Source organism: Leptodactylus fuscus, chromosome 7 (assembly GCF_031893055.1).
Source record: "Leptodactylus fuscus isolate aLepFus1 chromosome 7, aLepFus1.hap2, whole genome shotgun sequence".
Taxonomy (NCBI): domain Eukaryota; kingdom Metazoa; phylum Chordata; class Amphibia; order Anura; family Leptodactylidae; genus Leptodactylus; species Leptodactylus fuscus.
This window is the reverse complement of record NC_134271.1, coordinates 120109832-120137810: the sequence shown is the minus strand read 5'-3', so window position 1 is coordinate 120137810 and position 27979 is coordinate 120109832. Positions and strand designations below refer to the sequence as shown.

Here is a 27979-nt window from a genome sequence, read left to right as displayed (position 1 = left end):
GGGGGAAATAAATCTTTATTGCAGATATTACTAATATACAGTACTAATCCATGAAAATAGTGAGTGATCTCTGCGCCAGGAAGAGGAGATGGGGTCTTACTGGTAACTACATCTTAACACTGACAGTATGTGGCAGCAAGCAATTGGTTAAACTTCCTCTCAAAGCATCACAGAAAATGCACAAGAAAAAGATACCGTTCCCCTAATTTAACAGAAAGCAGAAGTCTATATTTTTTATTACCTATGACAACATAATGTTATAAATCCAGCTGGTTCCCATTCACAGGTCTATAAATAATAAACATGCTGCCAGTCAGTGGGGCTCTGGAGCAGCAGATAGGACGCCGAGCCGGATCACAGCAAAGACCGCTCACTCATTTGGTTTTGCTTATTCTTCCTCTTCGCCAGAGAAATGCGGAACAGACTTCTTGGCTACAACGTTGTCCAGCCTCTGTCCCTGTAGGTATGGATTCACCATCTGTAAGAGGAAAGGTGGGTGGTGAGAGGGAAAATTAGATAGATAGATAGATAGATAGATAGATAGATAGATAGATAGGGGATAGATAGATAGATAGATAGATAGATAGATATGAGATAAATAGATGGATATTACATAGAGATAGATAAATAGATAGATAGATAGATAGATAGATAGATAGATAGATAGATAGATAGATAGATAGATAGATAGATATGAGATAAATAGATAGATATTACATATAGATAGATAGATAGATAGATAGATAGATAGATAGATATGAGATAAATAGATAGATATTATAGATAGATAGATAGATAGATAGATAGATAGATATTAGATAAATTAATAGATATAAGATAGACAGACTGTTAGGTATGCCCTTCTGATGGTGAAGAGCTACGGTGCCAACACCGATAGCTCTTCACCGGGGCCACAGAACAGGAAGGCCGAAAGGGAATTCAGTACACTGTCGGCTTTTTAGTGGTGTATTACACTGCATGTGCCCCAGATGGTGAAAGGTCCTCTTTAAACAGATAGATAGAAAGATAGATAGATAAAACTGCAGTAGTACAGGATCTAACAAACTGCTAGCGCCAAGAAGCTACCCATGACACAATGATCCAAAAAATTTAATTAGCCTCCTAGGCAAGCTATAGACTGCTGCTCGTAATATTAGTGGGTCACACAAACCCTGCAATACATTGTGAAGCAAACTGAGGACTCTCACTGTGTACTGTTGGACACAGACTAAAAATAGTTCCCTAAGACAGTCTGTAGCCTATTGATGGGCTGAAATGGATCCCTTAGCAAATAAAACCTCGCTCTAGCCGCTTTGCTCTGTGCTCACTATTGCTATCGTATATAAACATTTATTTTAACAAAAATCTGACCTATTCTACTTTTCGTGCAAAAAAAAAAAAAAAAAAGGTGACCTCTGCCCTTCATCAGGATACAATTTTTTTTACTGGGGATCTGTCACCTCTTCTGACTTATCTTTTTTAAGTAAACACTTGCATTCACCATGAAAAATAGAATTCTGGATGATCTTTGTGTTGTGCTGTTCTTCTATTATTCTTCCTAGAAAGTTATGAATCAATTGACAACTGGGTGTTACCATTCCCCTTGTTAAAGGGATGTGTCCCTGCACAATCTGATACTAGGAACTCTGGATAATTTCACGCAAAGTAGAGATTTCCTCCAATTTATAACTCCCGGTTGTCAATTTATTTGTAAATTTCTAGGTAGAATAACAGAAATTGTAGAGTTATAAAATAGGCTCCAGAATTGTTATAATATAGGGAATGCTAAACCAGATATGTCAGGATGCTGATACATCATCTCTAGTATCACAGGTAGTGTGACTATAAATTCGGTTTGGTTACCCATTACTCAGTCATTGTAACATTCTAGGTAGTGTAACTTAAAGTGTTAAACCTGTGCATGGCCCATAGGGGTACAGGATACAAGAAAACTATAGAAAGACCATATTGTTGGAATATGTAATTCTCAATATTTTCAATTTAATATCTTAAGTGGCTTTGCCTATAGTCAAGTACATAGAGAAGGGCCTTACCATGAAATTATTTTAGGTTAAAGCCCCACATTGTGGAAAAACTGCAAAATCAGCAATAAAAAAAAGCTGTTTCATTAACGAGGGGCCCCATCCTTAAGGTGACACTACATGCTGAAACAATGCCAGGCAAGATGTAGAAGGGGTGCATAGGTGCCAAAGCATCCCTCCTCCAAAACTTGTAAGAAGGGCTGATAAGCACTGGCTTCTTTACCATCCTTATAGCTATGGTTTGACTTGTCAATGGCAAATACTGAACTGTGTGGTCAAAATATCCACACCCCTCTCTTGCCCTAGTAGATTCATGTCCTGTTTTCAAGTTTTAACATCTTCAGTTAGGAGTGAGAGGCTGTCTCAAAACTGTTAAAGGGGTTGTCCTTTTGGGAAAACCTCTTTAAGATGTGTGAACACAACCATACCAATACAACATTATCAATGTCATATAAAATTGCAAAACCAAAACCGCATTACCCTCTTTTTTCTCTGTGAGGCGCCTTTCATCTTCTCATAAAGTAGTTTTTTATTCTGCATAAAAGAGAAATGAGAGATTACAATGATGGCAGTGACAACATTTTATATATCTTTGGATTGTAAATATCTGTTTTTGCTAATATGAAATAGTTTTCTCGTTATGCTATATATGGTCTTTAAAGAAGCACTCCTACCATAACGTAATCTCTGGTACATTACAAAGATATATCATATACCGTATACACTAGAGTATAAGCCGACCCGAGTATAAGCCGACCCCCCTAATTTTACCACAAAAAACTGGGAAAACTTATTGACTCGAGTATAAGCCTAGGGGGGAAATGCAGCAGCTACTGGAAATATTCAAAAAAATAAAATGGTCGGAGTTTTTGGGTGCAGTAGTTGCTGGGGAAGGGGAGGGGGTGTTTTGTTTGTCTGTCTGCCCCTTCCCTGAGCTTGAGGACTGTTTTTTTCTTCCCCCACTTGGAATTCAGTCTGGCTGAATATAGGGGATCTGCAGTGCTCCTATTAACCCCTTCCCGAAGGAACAGGAGCACTGCAGATCCCCTATATTCAGTAGACCGGGCACTGTCAGACACAGGGATACCTAATGTGTGTGTTTTTCACAGTAATTTTCTACTTTTATATATATTCTAGGGAATGGAGGGATTTAGAACTTTTTTTTTTTTTTTAAACCCTCTTTTTTTTTGCACTATTTTATGGGAGATTCTATATATTGATATTGTGGCTGGTCATAGACCCCTCCCCCCCTCGTAAAAAAAAAATATATATATATTTTTTGCTGACTTGAGTATAAGCCAAGGGGGGCTTTTTCAGCACAAAATCTGTGCTGAAAAATTTGGCTTATACTCTAGTATATACGGATTGTAATGAAGGTAATCTTCTTACCGGTGGTTGTGAGTTATTCACTACTCTCTGGTCCTCAGCTGTGTCAGCAATAAGGCTCTCCAAATTACACCCACATCTGATGTGATAACAGGAAATCAGTTTCCCAATTTATTTCTATGAAAATGAGTCTTGTGGGAATGAATAAAGAAACTAACTTCATGAAGAGCTTAAGCACTTGTTCTACAATGGAAAATAAAGAAGAATTTGAGGTAGACAACCGCCTTGATTCTTCTTCATTTTCCATCCCCTAGTCGAATGCTGAAGCTCTGCTCACTAGGCCTTGAGCCATGGAACCAGTAATCTTGAGCTGCGGCTGAATTGGTGTCCCCTGGTAATGTCTATTTTCCATTGAATACAATGGGAGATGGAATCAAGGTGGAATCTGCTTCAAAATTAGTAGATTAGCAGATTCTGTCATATGAATGGGTCCTTATTGCTGGTCACATGACACAGCTGAGGACCAGATGAGAGTCAGTAAATCCCACATACAGCCATCGGTAAGGTTACACTCCCTACAATTTATCTCATGTACGTTTCTTTCACACCACAGATTATATATTTTGGAGGGATTGCTTATTAAGGCCTAAATCTTCCTGACATTTTCTTCATATATTGCCAAGACCAAGACGCTATAAAAATCTGCATAAAAATGCATAAAAATATTAAAATTCTTTGACCACTCTAGCTTCTCCACTTTCTACGTACAGGCCAGTTTCGGATGCATAATTACTTATATTCTCAGATTTCAGCGCACGTTTTTCTCCTAAACATTTGCAGAAAATACTCCAGAAAATGAAAGTCTATACAATTATTAAAATAGTTTAATAGTGCCATTTACCCGAGAGAATCAATGGCAGATAGGAATTGATGGAGTGTGGGGCAGAGCATTTTCTCTCATTATATCCCCCTTGTCTGACTGATCTGGAGCCAGTCTCCTGATCTCATTGATTTGCTCTTTCTAATCTGGATCTAGTCTAAGATCTGGGGATACTTTCCATAATTTGGGATCATTATAAAATGCTCACAACAATTTTCCCTTTAAGGGTAGAGGATTTTTTTTTGGCCTTGGGGATTCACATCTGTGTAATTCTCGCCGTCGCGTCTGGACTTAAAGATTATGCTGGAGAAATAGGGGTTTTCCACACGTACGAGGACTAGAAAACCGATAGAGGTTTACAGATAAGTGACAACAGACATTTCTTAATACTGACTATGTGTGCTGTAGGATTTATCGAATGATAACATTGTAAAATAATTACTTTAATTAATGGATTCCTATGTAAGCAATTATTAATTTTTTGAATTATTTTTATAAAAAAATATATTTTTATATAATTAGTTATTTTTTCTAATTATTATTTAGAATTATTTTCTAAACAATATTATTAAATTATTATTTAGAATATTTTTTATAATTATAATTTATTATTTTCTTAAAATATAACTTATAATTACTTTTTTTTTAAATTAACAGAATGTTATTACATATGGGCATGGTATATAAATGGTGCAGTGGCTCAATGGTAAGCGCTGCGTTACCCGTAATGCCCCCTGTTGAGCTGTTCTCAGTAGTCATCATATGTAGACCAGAGCTAGAACAGATAGCTGTGTTCTCCATTTAGTGGCTGTGCTGAGTTACTGCACCTTAGGTCCTGTTCACTTGTATAGGAGATGCAGTAACTCAGCACGGCCACTAGGCGGAGAACAGAACTATCTGCTTACATCTCTGTTCTCCGTATAACGGTTGCTAAGAACAGATGGATTCCCAGGCAGAGGCATAACAGTGCAGACCCCTGATGAAGTGAGGGTGAAACACACAAGGGGTGGCAGGTGGAGGTCGTGGCATCCCCTATGTGTGGACTCACAATTCACTTATTTTGGTATGAATACTTGCCTGGCTATACCATCTCAGTTTTTTGCCAGCACTATTGATGTGGTTATTATTACTGACCTTTGCTGACTGCATATTATATTATATATTATATTATATTTAGAGATGAGCGAGTAGTCAAATATTCGATAATCGTTTCAACCGAGTATCGAATCCCATTATAGTCTGTGGGGGGAAAATGTTCGTTCAGGGGAAACCAGAATCGACTAAAGAGAGTCACCAAGTCCACAATGACACCTCAGGAAATGATGCCAACACCTCTGGAATGCAACTGGGACAGCAGGGGAAACATGCCTGGGGGCATCTAACACTCCCAAGTCCCAGTATTACCCGACTATCACAGTCTATCAACTAGACACTTTCCAAACTCAATAAAATCTCTATGAAAGTGGAAAAATACTTGGAATCCTTCTTTCCTCTCCATTAGTATGGACAGAAACACAAATTTTAAGCTAAAGAAACATTAGCATGCACCGCTTGAAATCATGTTGCCCATGACAACTACAGATGGCCTAGGCAATGGGAAATCCAAGAGCCCCCACCCTTAACTGTAATTAAGTATGTGTGTGTGATGTGCTGAGACCTCCAAAAATTACTTTTATGGCCCTTCAGGTGAACCATTCCAAATTTAGTTAGAGGCCCTTAAGCTGAGCTACCAGCAGAGATTGAGGCCCTTGAGGTGAGTTGAGCCTTATAGGAGCACAGTTTTAAGTCCTTGACGTGAGTTGAGCCTTGTACCAGCAGAGTATTAGGTCCTTGAGGTGAGTTGAGCCTTGTACTAGCAGAGTATTAGGTCCTTGAGGTGAGTTGAGCCTTGTACCAGCAGAGTATTAGGTCCTTGACGTGAGTTGAGCCTTGCACCAGCCATGTTTTATGCCCTTGAAGTGAGTTGAGCCTTGTACCAGCAGAGTTTTCGGCCCTTAGGGTGAGTTGAGCCTTGTAAGAGCAGAGTTTTAGGCCTTTGAGGTGAATTGAGCCTTGCACCTGCAGAGTTTTATGCCCTTGAAGTGAGTTGAGCCTTGTAGGAGCAGAGTATTAGGCCCTTAAGGTAAAATGAGCCTAGTAGTAGCAGAGTTTTTCAACGCTGATGGTGGAGGAGGAGGAGGAACTGTAGAGCTGGAGCACAAACATGGAACTTCATGTTGGGGTGCTTGACAAGCAAATCCTGGGTCAATCCAGTGGCTGTTCATTTTGATCAGCGTCAGTCGGTCAGCACTGTCAGCTGACAGACGGCTGTGCTTATTGGTGATGATGCCACCGACTGCGCTGAAGAACGCTGGTGGTAGGGCAGGACAGCACCTACAAGGTGTAAAGTGCAAGTTCTAGCCACAAGTCCAACTTCAACACCCAATACATGTAGGGCGCAGAGGGATCGGAGAGGACAGGGCTACGGTCAGCCATAGTCACTATGGTCGCGCAACATGTGCCTCTATTTGTCCCTCCTGGTGACACTAGGCCCCTCATTGGTGGTAGTTTGGCGAGGGGGTGCCATTAACCTGTCCCAGACCTTGGAGAGTGTGCCCCTGGTGAGTGTGGACCAGATGGCAGTTGTTAGCCTCTTGGAGGAACTCTCCTCTCTGCCGCCAGCGAGGGTTGATGGAAACATTTCCATAATATTCTGCACCAGTTGCTTTTGGCAATCATTAATGCGATTGGCCCTCCCCTCTACCGGAATGAAAGAGGGGATGTTATTTTTATACCGGGGGTCGAGGATTGCAAAAACCCAGTATTGGTTGCTCTCCATGATTTTGACAATGCGTTTGTCACTGGAAAAACAGCCCAACATGAAGTCAGCCATGTGTGCCAGAGTGTTACTTGGCATGACTTCGCTGCCCCCACTGGAAGGGTCACTCTCCATTTCCTCCTCTTCCTCCTCCCCTTCGCCCATCCACGCTGAAGCAATGGGACGCATAGCATATATACTGGATGCAAAGTGTACAGCTTGCTTCTCACCCGTTGGGACAGGTATATACTGTATACCAGTGTTAGGGAATTTGAGCCCTAAAAAGGGCTTTTGTGAAATTTCTGCAGGATGAGTGTATATGCTGATGGTATATATACACCCTTCGAGCAGTTTAGCTCTGAAAAGAGCTGTTTGAATTTTTCCTGCCTAACAGAAGCTAAATCCTCTCTGACACTCATCAGACATCTCTCCCTGTCTCAATCCAAACCACATCTGACGCGAATATGGCTCACACTATTCTTATAAATCGGAGGTCACCTGATTTCGTCAGCCAATGACTTTTTCCAATTTTTTTCGATGCCTGCGTTCTCCTGCTTCCTCTCCCACCTTCCCTGTACAGTTATTGGTGCATAAAAAGCGCCACGGAAGGTGGGAGGGGATACGAATTTTTACTGCGTTTACCGCATGGTATTCGTTTGGAATCAAATATCTTGAATACCTTAGTATTCGATCAAATATCTTTTCGATCGAATACTATTCGCTCATATGTAATTATATTATATTACATTGTATTGCATTGTATTATATCATATTATATTATACTGTGCTATATTATATTATATCTGACTATTATATTATATTATACTATATTATACAGTACAGTTTGTACTCTGGCTGGTATAACCTATAGGCAATTCACATATTTTAACCATAATATCTGTACTAGGTTTTATGCCTTGCATCCATCTATGTAATAATGACATACTTTATGTTGCACGGTGCACTTTATAATATGGTAGTATAGATGCATCTATATATTTGTATACTCTTTGTGACATACCCCCGACGCCGTGACCTTTCCCTACTTCAGTTTTTTTGTTATTTACATTTTTTTGTATGGGAATAAAATTGTATTATTTTGTACTAACAAATCTGGCTATGTTGTCATTTTTCTGACCATTCCTGGTAGGCAATAGAGGCATAACATGAACCTCCTGGGCCCCAATGCAAAATCTGTAACAGGGCTCCCACTTACCACGTGCTATGTATAATACTGATGTCATTATCCTATTGAGGAGCCTTTGGGCCCCGTCACCCTCCAGGACCCAGTAGTGACTGCTACCCCTGCACCCCCTATCGCTAGGCTACTGGTCCCACGTGTTGGACTGCTGCTGCTATCCTATGGATGTCTCATCAATATCATTTGCCCAATAAAGCAGGGTACCCCATTCAGAGCTTACATCTATTAGCAGTGGACCTGTCATGCTCTGGAGAACCCTATGTGTAATAGATAGGGTTGAGCGATCGGGATCGGAAAAGATCGGATGCCGTTTGGTGATCGAGCAAATTTCACAATCGTGATCGGATTCCGATCGCTCAACCCTTACCTGCAACATAATTTAACTTAACTGTAACTCACCTGCACAGAACCGCTGCCGCTCTCCGGAGCCCCAGGACGTTGTTCTCTGTCCTCTCCTCTCTCATTCACTGGCAGAGTACCATGCGCGCCCCCTGCCTCCCTAGGCTAGTGTTACTGATGCTGAGAGTAGGCGGGGCTTGTTGTGGCTTAGGAGAGTGTGGGGGGTACATGTGAGTGATTCACTAGCGAGGCGGGGGCACTTACGGTGCTCTGTCGGCGTCTGAATGAGAGGAGAAAGAAACGGACAGAGAACAATGGCCCGGAGCATTGGGGAGTGACATACACACTGGGAGGGGAGGCGTCAGCGGTTCTGTGCAGGTAACTGGACAGCAGGGGGGACTAAGTAACCAGTGGATTTTTTAATCACTACACAGCGTGGAGCCCAAAAATTGAAGCCTTCAATTTTTGGGCTCCACGCTGTGTAGTGAATAGGATCGTTTTCAAAATCCAATTTTCGATCATTAAAAAATCCCATTGACTGGCATTAGGATCGGAGTTGGGATCAGGTTCGGATGGAAAATGATTGGAAATCGGATTTTAAAAATGATCCTGAAATATCAAGATCGACTCAACCCTAGTCATAAAGCTAATGGATTATTAGGTTTTAAAGTTGGTTCTCCTAATAACAGGATGCTAGTTTGTAACATATGAGATAACTCGAGACGTACCCACTTGTTCACTCCCGGGTAGTTGTGTTCTGGGTCATACAGGTTTTGGTGCAGCTGGTACTCTTTGCTGAACTGGGCTGTGTCTGGTGTATCCGCCAAGCAGCCTTCACCTATTTTCCAAAAGGAAAACATTCTATTAAAATCATATCAATAGAAGATAAAAGATGGCAACAATAGATGTGTGAAGCATAGGCTGCTTTATAATCTGCTTGGTACTTGTTTTATGTAGCTAAGGGCGGGTTCACACCTGCGACCTGGTCTCTGCTTTCGGGTTTCCATCTTCTGTCGAGAGAAACTGGACAGGAGACGGAAACCCAGCGGTCAGTTTTCAAACCCATTCACTTGAATGGGTTTGCAAAGTGACCGCCCGTGAGTCTTGTGAGTCTCCACGACAAAGCTGTTTTTTTAACCGGACACAAAGTCGGACATGCAGGACTTTGTGTCCTGTTAAAAAAAAAAAAAAAAAGTTTTACCGCAGAGAGGCAGAAGACGCTCACTGGTGGTGACCTCTGCAAACCCATTCAAGTGAATGGGTTTGAAAACTGACCGCCGGGTTTCCGTCTCCTGTCCAGTTTCTCCTGTCCAGATGTGAACCCGCGCTAAGTGTTCATGCAAATGGAATTGCGACTCGCAAGGAAAAAAGGTTGGAAACCTATAATAATATTTTATAGTGTAGTGATAGTGTATTTTATAAAACCGCCACATTACAGATATTACCAATGTTATAATGCACTATATTTCATTGCACATTGTCATAGACTCTACCCGCTCCATAACCTCAATGGCCCATACATTGCCCAGACTGTGATTCTATAGATAACCTCCTATGCAGCCGTAGTCACAGAGGTGCGATGACCTTGTGGCTGTCTATGATGGTAACTTATTTACCAAGTACACTTTCCCTTTGTGCCTTTGGCAAAATGTTAATGGCTATGGGTCCATTTAATGACTTGTTCATTTAGTCACAGACAATGGGACGCCACTGAACAAGTACACAAGGAGGAGGAAAGTGGGAAGGAATGGACGGAGCAGGTGAATGTCAGATCCATAATGGAAACATTTTGTATTCCCTGTTATTTCAATGCAGGAAATACAGAGCATTACACTGTATAGTACAAGGATAGTGCACTAGTGTCAGCAGTATGGGTACGTAGTGTACACAAATACCTCTACTGTATACTGGACCATGGATCTTGGAGTATCCAGCAGAAAGAACATATACACATGGGAAGGGTAGGGTTAACCATGGTTTCTAAGCCAAGTACACTCTACACAAGTTGTGCATAATAATAGTACACGATGAGGATGTCAATACGGGCTTGAGTTGTGGCATATGGAGTACCATTGGTTGATCTGTAAATCACGTCCTGAAGGAAGATCTCTTTGCATGCAGTGTATTAGAAATAAGTACAGATTCAACGAGGGCTTCAGTTTATTATAATACCATGTTAAATTCATTGACAATCGACTATACCTGTTTTCCCAACAGGACATGGGTTAGGTGGGTTGGGGTATCCTTGATCTTCACGAAAGTCTTTGGGGATGTTGTCTCCTGTTAGTTCTGCTACAATGTTTGGTATGTTACCATAGGGTCCCAAGTGCTGCAATCCCTCATGGGCGCCACCTGTGGCAAAACAAAAGAAAATATTAATGCCATAAAACCTATATATTTAGTCAAATAATCTACAATCTGATATATCAGTTGTTTACTCTTAAGGAGGGAATTTTGTCAGTATTTAATGAAATGTATCACCATTTTTTTAAATTTGCTAAAATTAGCTTTTATTCTATTGTATTTTTTTTTATTCTGTATTCTGTACATTCTGACAGGTCCTACAGAGCCACAGATGCACTTTGCAGCTTCTCTCCACTCTGGCTAAGGCCTGGTTCACATCTGCGTTTGGTATTCTGTTCAAGGAGTCCACTTGGGGTTCCCTCGAATGGAATACCGAACACATTAAAAAACGGTGAGCTAAGAAACCACATAGACCCATAAACTATAATGGGGTCTATGTGTTTTACTGCAAGCAGTACATTTTCTCTCCCCATGATTTGTGCGAAACCACACAGACCCCCTTATAGTCTGTGGAGTCCATGTGGTTTCTTCGCTAACCGCTTTTTAATGCATTTTTTTTTTGGGGGGGTCCCCAAGCAGACTCCTCGAACAGAATACCAAACACAGATGTGAATCGGGCTTAAGAGTTAATGAAATGTATCACCATTTTTAAAAATTTTTATAAAATTAGTTTTTATTCTATTGTATTTTTTTTTTATTCTGTACATGATTATGGGGGCTGCCATCTAGCCTGAGCTTCTCCTCTGCTCTGGAAACAGCATTTAGTGATATGCTTTACAGCAGTCTTGTGGCTGTAGACAAAAATAGTCTGGAGCCAATTCATTGAAGTTTATGGGAGAGTTTTCGGGACTGCTTTGTGCAGCAAGGGGAAATAGATAAACTGTGACATCATCTATTATCAGTAGTGTTAAGGATATAGGGGTTATTTTCTCTCAGTGATGTAAATGAGGTGATAGCTGCAAAGAAAACTTCTACAGAATTAGCAAATGTCTGTCTATTATTAGGCTTAGTCATTAGAGTGAAAATTGCAGGAGCTGATACAAATATAGGTAAACATCTTTTGAAATAATTTTGACTATAAAACTTAAAAATAGGTTATTTTCCGGTGAAACATTCTTTTTAAATAAATTCTCTGTTTCTGGCAATCTCTACTTTGTTATATGGGTCCCTTGACAATACACAGATTAAAAATTCCTCTCCCTATTGAGACTTCCAAAAATGAGTTGTAATCTGTGGTTAAACCTGGCAGCAAGTGTTCAGTTTCCCTGCAGCACCACCACAGGGGAGATTGCACATTGCATCGTGTCCATTGTAATCAGTGTTGTCTGTGTAGGGCAGGTCAGGACAGGTCCTACAGAGCCACAGATGCACTTTGCAGCTTCTCTCCACTCTGGCTAAGGCCTGGTTCACATCTGCATTTGGTATTCTGTTCAAGGAGTCCACTTGGGGATCCCTCGAATGGAATACCAAACACATTAAAAAACGGTGAGCTAAGAAACCACATAGACCCCATAAACTATAATGGGGTCTATGTGTTTTACTGCAAGCAGTACATTTTCTCTCCCCATGATTTGTGTGGAACCACACGGACCCCCTTATAGTCTATGGAGTCCGTGTGGTTTCTTCGCTAACCGCTTTTTAATGCGTTGGGGGGGGGGTCCCAAGAAGACTCCTCGAACAGAATACCAAACACAGATGTGAATCAGGCTTAAGAGTTAGGGCTCGTTCACACGTGAGCAAAGGGGAGGTTTTTGACAGCAGATTTCGTGTCAAAAACCTCCCCTTTACAATGGTGGTCTATGCAGACCGCCGGGCTTCTTTTCTCCGCTAGCGGCGGGCTGCTGCTAGCAGAGAAAAGAAGCGACATGTCCTTTCTTCAGGCGGAAGTTGCGCGGGCTGAGCCGCACGGCTTCCGCCCCCCGGCAGCACCCTCCTATGTCGGCTCATTCATTTGAGCCGACAGTGGAGGGGAAAGCCGCGACCACGATGGTCGCAGCAGGCGAGTTTTGACCAGAGAGAGACGCGTCTCACCGCGTCTCTCTCGGTGTCAAAACCCGCGCGGGCAGTTCACGTGTGAACTAGCCCTTAAGGATTCTGATCTTACTAACTTAGAATTCTATAATAGGAAATAGGTTGTCTGAACTAGACAACCCCTATAATGTCCTTAGTTATACATACATTTTTAGTACATTTCCCCTTACTAGATACTCTCCTGCCAATTGCTTCACATAATTCTGACCTTGCTGGGCTGGATTCACATCTGCATTAGGTTCCCCGTAGGAGACTCCACTGCTGATTCCACTTGGCGGAGAGAAAAGTCCTGTAAAGATTATACTCTATGGGGTCCGCAGGTAACCGCTTTTTAAGGGGACAGGGTCTCCTTCTTTCAGGGTTTCCATGTAGACCTGAACGTGTGAACTTAGTGTAACATACAAAATTGATGCAATAGGAATAATATAATAGGAATAATATAATAGGAATAATTTTTATAGTGCCAACTTATAGTGCAGCATTTTACAAAATAAACTGTAGTAAAGAAACAAAACCTGTAGTTATGCAGCCTATAAAAAATTCAGTGTACACCTATAGTCAACTTAACCAGAAGAAATTACTACATTCATAATTTCAGTCAATAATGCACAAAAAAAAATTATAAAAAAAAAAGAAAAGAAAATTGCAAAAATTTACTGGCTGTGCGGCATTTGATACAAATTGACCAGGCCAGACAAATAATACCAGTCCTGAAGGGAGGCAGCACCTGGCAGTACAGGGAGTCTCTATGGCTGCTCCTTATGGCTATTCAAGTTCTTTGGAAGTCAGGATAAAGTGTCAGAATTCCATAAATAGAAAAGCAACAGTCTCCTTGTAAGAGCGATGCTTGCTGATCAATATGCAGCGCGCCACTTGTAAGCAGTTTGTTTTACAATGTGTCATTTCTGATACATGGATCCCCCTCATGCTCACATCACAGACCCTGTGGCACCGTGAGCTGCCCATAAAGAAAACAGAGGTACTTAGCAGGCTCCAGGGTGCTAACACATATCTAGTTAAAGTTTAACCAAGTGACAGCATTCCTTCCACTGAGAAAACACATCTCTCCTAAAGCACTTGGAAATAGAAGACAGCAAGGCTTAGATGAGCCGGGTCTCCATGCTGTAGCTAAGGAACCATTGCAACGTCAATCCTTAGCTCTTCTCGCTGTCTGCAAATATAAAAGGTCACTGCGGCAGCTCGCTTCATGAGATGATGGTAGTTTGCGCATTGCATTATTGCATTGCATCTATAGAAAATACAGAAAATTGGGCAGCTCTACACTACAAGCCCTGGGTTCGAATCCTACCAAGGCCAACATCTGCAAGGAGTTTGTATGTTCTCGTCATGTTTGCTTGGGTTTCCTCCCACACTCCAAAGACATACTGATAGGGGGAAAAAATATAGAAAATATCCACTATCAGGATTCCCATTAAAGGGTTTTTCATGAATTTTTAGAATGATGGCCTCTTAGGCTAGACAATGTCACATACATTGGAGATGGTCAAATCTCGGCACCCCCACAATCGTCTGACTGAGATGGCATATCCAAGTTAGTTTGTGTCAGCCGAACCAGAGACTTGCAGGAATTGACTTTTATGCACCTGATGGGTCTCTTCACAGAGAACTTTCACCCCTCTAAAGGGGTATATTAGAGTTCTGGCGCATATGGCAGCTTCAGGCTGCTGATTATTGGGGTTATTACAAGTCGGGCATCCCTACTCTGCTGTATCCTGCATCCACAGATTAACAAACAGGAACAAAGAGCTGCCATGCACGGCCATTCATGGGGACGGACCCAAAGGACGATTTGCATGCCTGTGGACGATGTCATTTTGCTGAGGAAACACCTGTGCACCTCCTCTGACAGTAGCCATTTGCACCCATCCAGGGCCACATCCTGATCAAAGATTATTCCATCCTGGACTGTCCCAACGTCAATGACAAGGAGGACCGATACCACTGGCCTACTCCTTCTCCCCTTGGCGTTCCCGTCTTTCAATAAAGCTTTGGGCCTGCCATTTCCCCTGTTCCCATCCCCTATCACTTGTCTGTTGTCTATTGATTGATATGTGAAGGTTTATTAGGATGTGGGTATAAATGTACAATGAAGGATCTGCATGTTATGCTTCTGTATTACTTAGTATACGTGTGATATTTACTGCGCTCTCATACCCTAGTCATGGTCCCATATGTTTATCATTTGTAATAGTCGCTCTTTTATCAGTGGTGGACAAGTTACCATATTATGGTGGTCCCTAATGCAATACAGAAGTCCCTCAAAGGGCCATATATCCAATATCATGGTTGAGAGAAGTCTAGGCCTCTAGGGCTATGTCTATAAGAATGCAACGGATTCATTCACACCCTTGGTATGGGTTGCATTTGCCCCATGCATGTTTTTTTAGCCATAAACAGATCTGAACAATGTGGATGAATAAAATTTTTTTTGTAAAACTGAGATCAATATGAGGTTAAAGAGGTTTTAGAATAGGCCATCAATATTCAAGCGAACACAGATCAAGGTGGCAGTGAAGCTTGGGTGAGTGTCGCTCCACTTCACAGGTCAGTGATGTCGCGTTCATTCGTGTTTGTAGCACAATCCCATTCATGGTAACGTGGTTGAACTGTAATATCACACATAGCCCCTATATAAAACTATATCGCTATTTCATGCGGAATACAGGTATAGAAGCAAGTCAGGAATAGTAATGCACATATCATAGTAAATAAGAATAATAATACATGGCTTGATGTAAGTTTTTTTTTTTTTTTTTATTGGTACAAGGGTAAAAACACATCTGCCAATGACTTAACACAATTGTCAAATTAATCCTGGAGAGAAAGTAACGTGTCATGAAGGAGCGGTCTCTATCATATAAGTGCCCACCCTGTAAGTATAAGGGATTTACACAGACAACTTCACACGTCATTCTACCACGCCTGCATTGATATCACATACTACAAACCACGGTGTGTTTTAGGATAAAGGGAATTCTGTGGCTTGTTTTTCCTCTTATTAATCCTTCACTGACACAAGTATCTCTAGGAACAAGATTTAAGGCTCCAGGCTTACAAAAAAAAAAAAAAAAAAACAACCCAAAAAACAATTGGCAACATCTGTTACCCTAGACCTTCCTATTATTAACTCCTATCACTATATAGAGTCAGCAGCTCCACCTTGTGTTGAACATGAGGTACTACAGCTAGTACTATGCATATGATAAAAGTTAATGAGATATCTTTGTTGATCATATGCAAATGCCTTCCCTGCGTGATGGTGAATAATACAAAGCAGACGGGTTCCTATTCCTACGCATTTCATCAAAACACTATGTCATGTAAGGAGTGGGGGCTTGTGTATATAAACCTTTCCCTCCCATGTCTGCAGTGATTTGCAGACCCCAGGAGATAAGAAGGGATCAGAGGGACCCTCACGCACAGGATTTTTTACAGTAGAGTCAAGGTCGCCTGGTTTCCAGGAATCCTATTCATCAGGTCCTCTTGATTTCATCCCTTAGATCATTGCACAGGAAAGCTCATTAATGTTAACATGTAAAGTTTAGAATATATGTCATGGTTAAACATCTAAGACTTTCAAAGGCCTACAGGCTATAAAAAGCCCAGACAACACCAAAAATCTTCCAGTCAGGTACATTGCTTTCCAATTCACTCAGACATAGCTAAATGGAAAACAACTCTGCTTGCCTGAATCGCCCTCTCACTGGCACGGCCGCGTTGGAGTCAGTGTCGGGCTGGGGTGCCAGTAAAGCATTCACTATACTACTATTGTATCTTATCAAATTATCTATCCAGTATATGATACTGAAATATAGCCTGGTATATATGCTGTATGATTATTATCAATATACAGTACAACTGCGCCTTGCAAGGGACACCTGAAACCCACCTGGTATCGGTATCAAATACTATGGGACTGCTGCACATAACCAAGCATAGGACTTGACTAACTTTGGCAGCACACACACTCAACCAACGTGCTTGAAATTTGTTAACAGACCCTCACAATCGCTTATACCTTAGTAATATGTTTCAAGCTTTGAGGCTTAGGGCCCAAATTGCAAAAAAACCTGTTTTTTTTTGGTTGCAGATTTTGCTGCAGTTTTTTGAGCCAAAGCCAAGAATGGCTACAAAAGGAATGAGAAATATATAGGAAGTTCTTATCATTCTCCCTTATGCTCAACCCATTCCTGGCTTTGACTTAAAAAAAAAAGCAACAACTGGAAAAACGCTGCTTTTCTGCAACATGGGGCCTTATCCTAAAAGTTAATCTCACGCTTTGTGGAGGAGCTGCAACTTTTATTGCAGATTTTGCCGTGTGTTTTTTTTTTTTAGGTAAAGAAAAGTGGTTTCCAAAAGGATTGAGAAATATTTAGGAAGGATGGGCGTATAATCCTGCCTGCAGAAAAACCTTGCATAATATACTATATAGGTCATACAGTATATAAATGCCGGATTTTGTGTCCTATTACTCTGATGCAAGGGTCTCATAAGACTTAAATGAAGACGATAAAATGATGATAGACATACGTACAGTATATCCAACCCACTAACAGCTAGCATTATGTGACGATGATGCCATGTTTCCCGATAATCCGACTCACTAATTATGCTTCGGATCACTAATGGCTGATAATCCTAAGTAATTAGGTGAGCGTCTTGATGACTCTCGTCCTAGGCACGCAGGCACTGACATTTCTAATGAACATCCTTGGACGACAGCTCTTTTCCGTAAGTGGAATTGATGGTTGATTTGTGATGAAGTTCATCCATGACCACCCTGTAAATGGAAGTTGCCATTTCCTCAAGTACTCAAATTGGTGCTCAAGACATCTCTTCCTTTGTAGAAAAGGCCAACTGGCTAAAGACGACTCAGACAGCGTTATATAATCTTTTGTTTCCTTTAATGTACCTGACGTAACTGCAATCCTGCTCCCAAAAGAGAGGAGATGAAAAGCAAATATATGTCTGAGTGTTACCAGACCTTCCGGTGTCTCAGATCCCACCATGTGGACCATGTCGAGTAACTATCGACAATGCTTTTTGCTGCCTTAGTTCAGTCTTTGAGGAAGTATTATTAGATTATTAGTGATGGAATCCTTTCTTGTTGTATGAAGGCGGCAAATGACATTTTTAGATTCTATATTTGACCCTATTGCTGTGGCCGTAAAAGAGTCATCCTGGCAAGGGTAGCCTGCCCACTTGGCTACAAAAACTCACACTAACCTCAAAATCACAGGTACAGTACAAGTACAACTGTAGAATGGAGTTAGAGATTTAAACTCTTGATCTCTGGACTAAGGGTAGTCAGGGTGTATGTTCTCTAACATCAAAGGCTGGGCTAAAAACATGGCTTCTTGCATCACTGAAAGATGTTGCTTAGCATCATGCAAGGTCATGATATTATTCAGTGACCATAATAATTTTTTTCCCCATAACTTACCCTTAGGGCCTGTGGCATAACTGAAGTCTTATAGGCCCCGGTGCAATCTTTTGTCTCCTCATCCCTACAGCGAATTCTTGATAATGATGGTTACGGGTGGTAAGTAGTTCAATCCACCTTAGTGTGGTTAATGTAATCTGTGGTTCTCCTTGGCTTATGGGCCAGATGAAAGATGCTAAGGCTCCTGGGCCCCGATGCAACTGCACCCTCTGCACCCCTTCAAGTTACCCCCCTGCTTAGGGCAGTGAATCTTTGCCCCATGGAAAGAAAGCCTAGCTACAGTTCTGTCAAAATGACATGGACAAAATGCAAACCTTTATACAGTACTTTGTTTTTGGGGTGCCAGATATTTTGACAATATGCCATAAATGTCTTATGCATTAGGTTCAGAAAGGTTCAGACATGGACCGAAACGTTGCTCTGGAATAAAGCAATTTACTTGTGCTTTCATTTGTATTTCTAATATAGAGGGAGGTTAGCCAGTTTCCTTGGATCTGCACCCATTAAACTGGAGAAGGTTGTATATTTGCTGTGCTGCCTTTGACTTTCTTTTTTTGTCTTATTCATTGGCTATACTTCTTGAGTGTTCAGATTTTCTCTAATCGTAAGGCTATACCTGTTCCATAAGACTGCTATAATGTCCAACTAAATAGAGCTAAATAGAATAAAGCTGTAAATACTACACCATTAATATTTCCATATAGTACCTAGACAAATAATTCATGAAGTCCCCAAATAAATTGTGCCATATAGTTCCCAAATAATGCATACCCCCTATAGAACGGCAGGGTCATTAATTATTATTATACAATAATTTATTTGCAAACAAGGCATGAGCCTAAGGGCTTGTTCACATCTGCGCCCAGTCTCTGTTCTGCAGGTTTCCGATTCCTGCACAAAACTGAGCAGGAGACGGAAACCTGCAGAACTCTTTGAAACCCATTCATTTGAATGGGTTTGAAAGATGTCCGGCCGTCAGTGGAAAAAAAAAGCGGAAAAAAAAACGGTTTTGCTGTAGAGAACATAAAACGCTCACCGGCACTCGCGGCCGGATCCGGTCTGACAGCTTTCAGTCTTCTGCATGCAGAAGACGGAAAGCTGAGAATGAACTCTGAGTGCTAGTGTGAGCCTAGCGTAAGCTGTATAGTGTCCCTCGTGTCACTACTAGGCACCATGTGGATCTATCCAGACACAGTTGGTAACTGACTCAATGATGTGTTCCCACTCAAAGTATGTCAACTGGGCAAAAGTCTTTAAGTTTGCCCTGGGGCAGAAAACGCCCTCTCATCAAAGAGGTACACTACCCAAAAGGGGCTCAGACAGCCTTTTTATAATTCAGTGTAAAAAAAGACTTTTGCATCCTCTTGTATGCAGTTATGTCTCATGGCAGATCTGTAAATGATTATGAATTTTGCAACAATCCAAAATTCTGGGCACAGAATGTTTCTTGTCAATGAGTTTACAACATCAAATGAAAAGGACACACATTGGAATTCAGTGGTCTCAAAAATATAATACAATATTCTGCATTCTTGGTCAGATGAACAGTGACAAGCTGTACTGTATAATATCCTAATAAATAGTGCTATAAATAGTGCATACAGTAGCCAGGTGAATGGTCACATACAGTATCCATATGTATAGAACATCCAGATGAAACGTGCTATAAATAGTGCAAACAGTGCCCAGATGAACTGTAAAAGAAATGGTACAATCCTAGTAAATATTTCACAGACATACTAAGAATAGTATCCCACTGTGCCTGGATAGATCCACATGGTGCACAGATGAATATTAGGGGTATTTTGGAGTTTAATAGTAGAAACATTGCAGCCCTAGTTTCAATGGAAAACAGCATAGCACTGTATCGTTTTTCAGAATCTGATCTATTCAGGATCTAGGTAGTCCCAGGGGTTCTTCCCTGACTTGCTCCCTTCCTGTATATGTATATATATACACACACACAGTACCTTGCAAAAGTATTCGCCCCCCCCCCCAATCTTTTGCCACATTTCAGGCTTCGGACACAAAGATATCACATTTTAATTTTGGGGGTGAAGACTCAACAACAAGTGGGACACAATTGTGAAGTGGAACGAAATTTATTGGATATTTTAAACTTTTCTAACAAAAAACTGAAAAGTGGAGCATGCAAAATTATTTGGCCTCTTTACTTTCAGTGCAGCAAACTCACTCCCTTCAGTTCAGTGAGGATCTCTGAATGTTCCAATGTTGTCCTAAATGACTGATGATAAATAGAATCCACCTGTGTCTAATAAAGTCTCTGTATAAATGCACCTGCTCTGTGATAGTCTCAGGGTTCTGTTTAAAGTGCAGAGAGCATCATGAAGACCAAGGAACACACCAGGCAGGTCTGAAATACTGTTGTGGAGAAGTTTAAAGCCGGATTTGGATACCAAAAGATTTCCCAAGCTTTAAACATCCCAAGGAGCCCTGTGCAAGCAATCATATTGAAATGGAAGGAGTATCAGAGCACTGCAAATCTACCAAGGCCCGGCCGTCCCTCTAAACTTTCATCTCAAACAAGGAGAAGACTGATCAGAGATGCAGCCAAGAGGCCCATGACCACTCCGGATGAACTGCAGAGATGTACAGCTGAGGTGGGAGAGTCTGTCCATAGGACAACAATCAGTCGTACACTGTACAAATCTGGTCTTTATGGAATAGTGGCAAGAAGAAAGCCATTTCTCAAAGATATCCATAAAAAGTCGTGTTTAAAGTTTTCCACAAGCCACCGGGGGACACCAAACATGTGGAAGAAGGTGCTCTGGTCAGATGAAACCAAAATCCAACTGTTGGCCACAATGCAAAACGAAAAAAGGCGGAAAAGCAACACAACTCATCACCCTGAACACACCATCCCCACTGTCAAACATGGTGGTGGCAGCATCATGGTTTGGGCCTGCTTTTCTTCAGCAGGGACAGGGAAGATGGTTAAAATTGATGGGAAGATGGATGGAGCCAAATACAGGACCATTCTGGAAGAAAACCTGTTGGAGTCTGTAAAAGAACTGAGACTGGGACGGAGATTTATCTTCCACCAAGACAATGATCCAAAACATAAAGCGACATCTACAATGGAATGATTCACAAATAAACGTATCAGGTGTTAGAATGGCCAAGTCACAGTCCAGACCTGAATCCAATTGAGAATCTGTGGAAAGAGCTGAAAACTGCTGTTCACAAACGTCTCCATCCAACCTCACTATGCTCCAACTGTTGTGCAAGGAAGAATGGGCAAGAATTTCAGTCTCTTGATGTGCAAAACTGATACATTTGCTTTTCCCTTCCTACAGTCCAAGAGCCCTAAATCTTTGTCTTCACATTTTACATTCACAGAGCTGTATAAGGCCTTGTTTGTGGTCACCATTGACCATAAGCTATACAAAGTACTGGGAAGCTGAAAAATAAAATCAGATTGGGGTGGAATTGGAAAAATCTATAATTGCCATTTTTTATGGGTTTTTACAGCATTCACAATGTGGTAAAAATGAGGACACATTACATATTCTGCAAGTCAGTATGTTCATGCTAATACCAAATTTATATCTATTTTTTTTTCTTTTAAAACTTTGAAATGTGGAAAAATTTATTTGCATTGCAGAACTGTACCAGTAACCTTTTCATATTTCGGTGTACGGAGATAGGTAAGGAAGTACCTGCCTGGGCTGCAATCTGAGATTTGCATTAGAGCAGCTACACCGATAGAGTTGGGTGAATCGGGTCATAGTGAGCTGGGTTCATCCCAAATTGTTCTTTTTTTTTTTTTTTTTTACAAAACCAAGAAATGGAGATTTGTCTTGGGCAAACTAAAATGCTGCTGTGCTATATACTCTGGAGTCTCTTCAGATCCCAGAGTATAATAGTTGGAGGCCAATGGGAAAAGATTGATACTCACCTTCTGTTATATCTTTTGGGCCTCCTCACGGCATCACGGCTTTGTTTGCCTCATACAGCTAGAAATTGGGTAGCCAAGTTTCTAAGGTTAAGATAATCCTTTAATAGTCCCACCATGGGGAAATTCAGAGTGTTACAGCAGTATGGATAATACAGGAAAGAACACATACCAGCTCAGAATAGCAGATAAAAAAGATAGTGGGGTGAAGCAGACAGTGCCCCTGACAGTGCTGCCTAGTGCCGTCACCATCTCATACATGGGGTGGGATTTGTTCTCCAGCATGGAGCTCACCACGGACAGTATCCTTCTGTCACCCACCACCTGTACTGGGTTCAGGGGGCTCCCCAGGACAGAGCTGGCCCTTCTGATCAGCCAGTCAAGTTTATTTTTGTCCCTGGTTGATATACTGCTCCCCCAGCAGGCCACTTCAAAGAAGATGGCTGATGCTACCACAGAATTGAAAAAGGCCTTAAGAAGTGGCCCCTGGACTCCGAAGGCCCTCAGCCTCCTGAGCAGGTACAGCTTGCTGTGACTCTTTCTGTGCAGTGCCTCCAGGTGCTCAGCCCAGTCCAGCTTATTATTGAGGAGCACATCCAATTACTTATAGGTTTTGACTATCTCAATGCCTGTCCCCTGGATGTCCACTGGATTCGGGGCTCTACTCTGCTAACTAAAGTCCACCACCATCTCCTTGGTATTCCCAGCATTAATCCTGAGGTGGTTCCGCTGGCACCAGTCCACAAAATCCCGGTTTAAGTCTCTGTACTCCCTGTCGTCTCCGTCTGTGATGAGGCCTACTATTGCAGAGTCATCGGAGTACTAGATGAGTTGCACCTTAAAGTCAGCAGTGTACAGTGTGAAGAGAAATGGGGCAAGAACTGTACCTTGTGGTGCCCCCGTACTACAGATCATAGCGTCAGACACACAGCCCCGAGCTCTCACATTCTATCAATGTTCTACACTATATTTTAAGCCAATTTGAAGTGCGGTTCATACTGAAACAAACCGGGGATCTGAGCTGCCAAACCTAAACACATAACGAATCTTGGACTATAGGAACTATAGAATGGAGACGTTTATTGATGTGTATGGAAGAGTGTTGTGGGATTGCTCTGTGATCAGTACAGAGGTCAATGTGGAGGGGTGGGAACTGTGACCATCATCTATTGTGAATGGTGGATCCTGTGTTATCTCTGTATAGCCAATACCTGTCTTTATAATCCTGCCTGTGCCGATAACTAGATGTGCTGAGAAGTCTTCTCTACAGAACAAGATGTGTCAGGCTAGTGAGAATCAGTGGTTGGTGTGTGAAAGGTAATATTTTAGGATTTATTTTTTCATATTTATGATATGGTGATGTGAAAACATCTTATTGTTTTTCTTTAATTGTAAAAGAACTTCATGTAAGCAACAGATCATTTTCTGACGTTACATTTCCTTTTGTGATCAGTAGGCCGTTAGGTCTCCCCTCCTAGCCCCCTTTCCCCTGCCATATGTGACTTATACAGTAGCCATGAGTCAATGCAAGGCCAATGCACCTACTTTAAAATACAAGAATAACTTTTGCAATTTGACCACTGAACACCAATTCAGACATTTCTTAGTCTGGATAACTCCTGGACAAAAAGATGTCTACAATATTACAGGTTGTTGGTTACCTTCGATATTCTGTGGCCCCACAATGTTCACTGCCTGGTGTGCAGGATACTCCACTCTGGGCCTTGCAATACCCAGCTCTTCCATCACCCCATGAAGCAGCCGCTGGATATCTGCCTCCGACACTCGATCTGGGCTTCGTACACTATGCCCCATAGCTGGATTCATTGAACAGAGTATTATGGCCAGGACGGGATAGACCAACGAGTAAACATTGGTCTCCATTTTTACCTGAATACAAACACAAAGGGGAAATTTATTATTATTTTTATGCCACAACTTGGTGCAATAAATCATTAAAAAGTCACAATTTTTGGAACATAGCCAATGCATGGAAAATAATATTACATCAGAGATAGGATGATGAATAGATAATTTGTAGTGACACTGTGCCATACTCACAACTTATCACCTATCCACAAGCGTCTGAGCATTGATGGTCCCATTGCAGAGACCCCCCTTCCCCACAAGAACATTGGTCTGGTCTCCCTCTGTTTGACAGATCAACAGTCAAGCATGCACGCTGCTGCTCCATGTAAAGTCTGCAGACCAATGATAGCCAAACTGTATATTCTGCCTTCTCCTTCAGTACCATCAAGTTGGAATGATGTGGTAGTGCCCACGTGTGGCCGTCACTCCATTTGGAGGGGAGATACACAACTCTTGTCTTTGATTGGTAGAGGCAGGGCCGGCTCCAGGTTTTTATGGGCCCTTGGGCGACAGAGCCTCAGTGGGCCCCCTTGTAAAGGAGGTGGGGGAGTCGAGACACTGTGCGTTGCAGATGAAGCGAGTGACGTCATGCAGGAGTGTGGCATCACCAACGCCATACCTCCCAATCTTTTAAAGAGTAGAAAGAGGGGCAAAATGTGCTGCGCGCTCTGCGCGCCGCTGCAAATTTAGCTCCACCCACTTTTATGTTGATTCCACCCATTCTCATTCATTTATTATGTGCTCCCACACAGTATAATCCTCCTACAGTCACCCGTAAATTATATGCCCCCCTCCATCTCTCCCCCAGTTTCATATACACCCTTCCTCTGCCCCCAGTTTCATGTCCCCCTCCATCTCTGCCCCAGTGTCATGCCGTTCCCCCCCTCCCCTTCATTTGCCCCTTCAGTTTCATTGGGCCCCCTCCATCTCTGTCCCCAGTTTCATGCCGTTCTCTCCCCACCCCCTCCATCTGCCCCAGTGTCATGCTGTTCTCCCCCCCTCCATCTGCCCCAGTGTCATGCTGTTCCCCCCTCCCCTTCATTTGCCCCCCAGTTTCTTTGGGCCCCCTCCATCTCTGTCCCCAGTTTCATGCCGTTCTCTCCTCACCCCCTTCATCTTCTCCAGTGTCATGCCGTTCCCCCCCTCCCCTTCATTTGCCCCCCAGTTTCATGGGCCCCCTTCATTATGTTTCACCTTAATATGTAATACAAAACAAACACTTACACTCACCTTCTATCACTCACCTTCCATCGATCTCCCGACGCTCCTCTCTCTCTCCCTCCAATCACATACGCGATGCAGGAGCTGTGAGATCAGCTCCTGCTTAGCTCCGGACCGGCTTGCGTGTGTAGGCGTGATGTGATGATGTCATCGCGCCTACACACGCAAGCCGGGCCGGAGCTTTAAAGCAGGAGCTGATCTCACAGCTCCTGCATCGCGTATGTATTCCAGCTCATCGGCGGACGGACACCGATGAGCTGAAATTGTGACAGGCAAGTGCCGGGGGGCCCCCAGAGGCTCTGTGGGCCCCGGCACTTGCCCGACTATGCCGTGCGCTGACGCCGGCCCTGGGTAGAGGTCCCAGTGGTGCGACCCCCACTGATCAGACATTTACCACCTATCCTGGATAGATGATAAATTGTGATTGTGTGTCCCTCTGAACGTAGCAAAATCTGCAACAAAAAACTGCTCTGCTGCAATGTGGAGCCTTAGCCTTAAGCTAAGGCCACACATTGCGGAAATGCAGCTTTTTTTGTTAAAGATTTTGCTGCAGTTTATAGAGCTAAAGCCAGGAGTGGCTACAAAAGGAATGAGAAATATATAAAAAGTTCTGATACTTCTCCCTTCTGGTCAATCCACTCCTGGCTTTAGCTCAAAAAAACTCAGAAAAATCTGTAACCAAAAGCGCTGCTTTTCCGTCCCGTGGGGCCCCGGCCTAACATTGGTTTTCCAGAGAGAAAAAGACACATATTGTTTGCTCTGCTCACTAGACTAAATAGTCTTTTGTATAATTACACATCCAGAGCTCCAGTACATGAATTTATATCATCAGATTTTTGATACTGCCCTGCGACCTCCACTCTCCTTTTTGGTTTTAAATGATTGTATTATAGGTCTTGTTTTTTTCCCTCATATTTGTATAGAATAAAATTTATATTTGGTAATTTGTACAATGGTTGTTTAAGATTTTTACATTATTTGGGTACTGATATTGGTAGTCTATAGGATCTTGCATGGGTATTGTTCCATGCTCTAGTGTTTAGGTATTTTTGTAGGTTTAATATTTTAGGATTTTTATCAATTTCTCAAATTCCAGCTAATCTTGCAACCTTGTGTTAATAAGGCATCATTTCTAGACCACGGGATGCAGGATTACAGGATATTTATTGTGCTATGCTATATTATACTATACTATTTTAGATACAATATTACTATTTAGTTGTATCTATAAATGTATCTAGTTTAGGAAGGAACAAGTATTGGACTAATCTAGCAGTAGTTTCCCTATTTCTCCACTGGAGAGCAGACCTTACAATGCACAAACTAAACAATATTAGGATGGGCCAGATATACGGTAAAAGCTTTTTGAGATGACCATCTAAAATCACATTGTAAAGGAGTCTTCTAGGTTAGGTGATCTTCCCAAAAAGGATGTTCCGTGTATGCAACACTGTATATGATGAAACTGAACATGTCATAGGAAATGTGGTGGGCGACTTTTCCAAAGAGGCGGTCTTTTGGGAAGGTATTCGTGCAGACTGGGGGACATGCGAGATGAGCAATGGTGATAGTTAAATGTATAATAGGATGTTTTTAGCTATAATTCTATTTATATTTATGATAGATGTATACATCTCCGTCACTATTCTTATCAGATACATACATGGCCTTCTTCTGCTTAGTCTCCTGCTGACTAGCAACGCAAGCAAGTATCATAATACTCATCGCTATTGAGCAAAGGGTTAAAGCAGCCGAACAGTTCCCAGCATCACTTCAAATACAATGAAATTCAAACATAGGAAACCCCTGCAATACATTGCAAAACCGTGTCTGACCAAGCAATTTCATAAAGAGCTCGCCGCATCTAGAAATCTAAGCTGAAAGACAAAAAACATCAGGTCGTGCATTGAGAACAGAATCAGGAGACTTACAAACATGGAGGCTGACAGCTGGGAGATGCAGGATCTGAAATGAGAGGAGGAAGCAGTGGTGGGGAGGGGGGCGATGGATGCAGATGGAGCAGAGATGTGGGCGGGGAGATACAGTGACAGGTGAGGGGGGGGGGGCGGATATCAGTGCTGGCCCTGGAGCTTTATTGCCTCTCCTCTATAATGTAGACCGTAAACTCTACTCATCCCAGCATCTGAATAGAAGGGTTAGACTAAATTCATATACAGCTGATTTGTGGCAGAAATTTTACCAACTGTTCCCCTTAGGTGAATGCAACTTTCAGAAATTCATGCAACCCCATGCAGATGTCCAGATTAGATTTTTTTTTTTACAATTTGCAGCTTGTGAATATATCCTTAGGGATTGTCCCGTGAGTATATAAGTATAGGTGCATGCTCCAGGACATATACCAAATAACATACTATATATGGGATCACCAAATAAGTCAATTTACCACCCAAGGGAATCCACGTGATCACATTGTGGGGGTCTATGGATAGGCAGAATGTGGCTGCAATGTTGTATATGTAAGGGGGCGTTCACACTACCGCTGGGGACCCTCAGTAGTGTCTGTTGCTATTGTCAGTTACAAGATATTAGCACGGACACGAGCCGACCCGTCAAAAATCTGTTAAAAAT

General features: G+C 42.0%; 1 protein-coding gene across 1 annotated transcript; it reads right to left on the bottom strand.

Moving 5' to 3' along the window:
- SCG5 (secretogranin V) lies at positions 1-27427 on the bottom strand. Its single transcript, XM_075283013.1, has 6 exons — positions 27322-27427; positions 23962-24190; positions 10788-10937; positions 9314-9423; positions 2523-2576; positions 1-478 (listed from the first exon to the last, which is right to left on the bottom strand). Exons 1-6 carry the CDS (start codon positions 27325-27327, stop codon positions 389-391), a joined length of 639 nt encoding a protein of 212 aa, XP_075139114.1. The 5' UTR covers positions 27328-27427; the 3' UTR covers positions 1-388.
- Between the last annotated feature and the right edge of the window lie 552 nt (positions 27428-27979).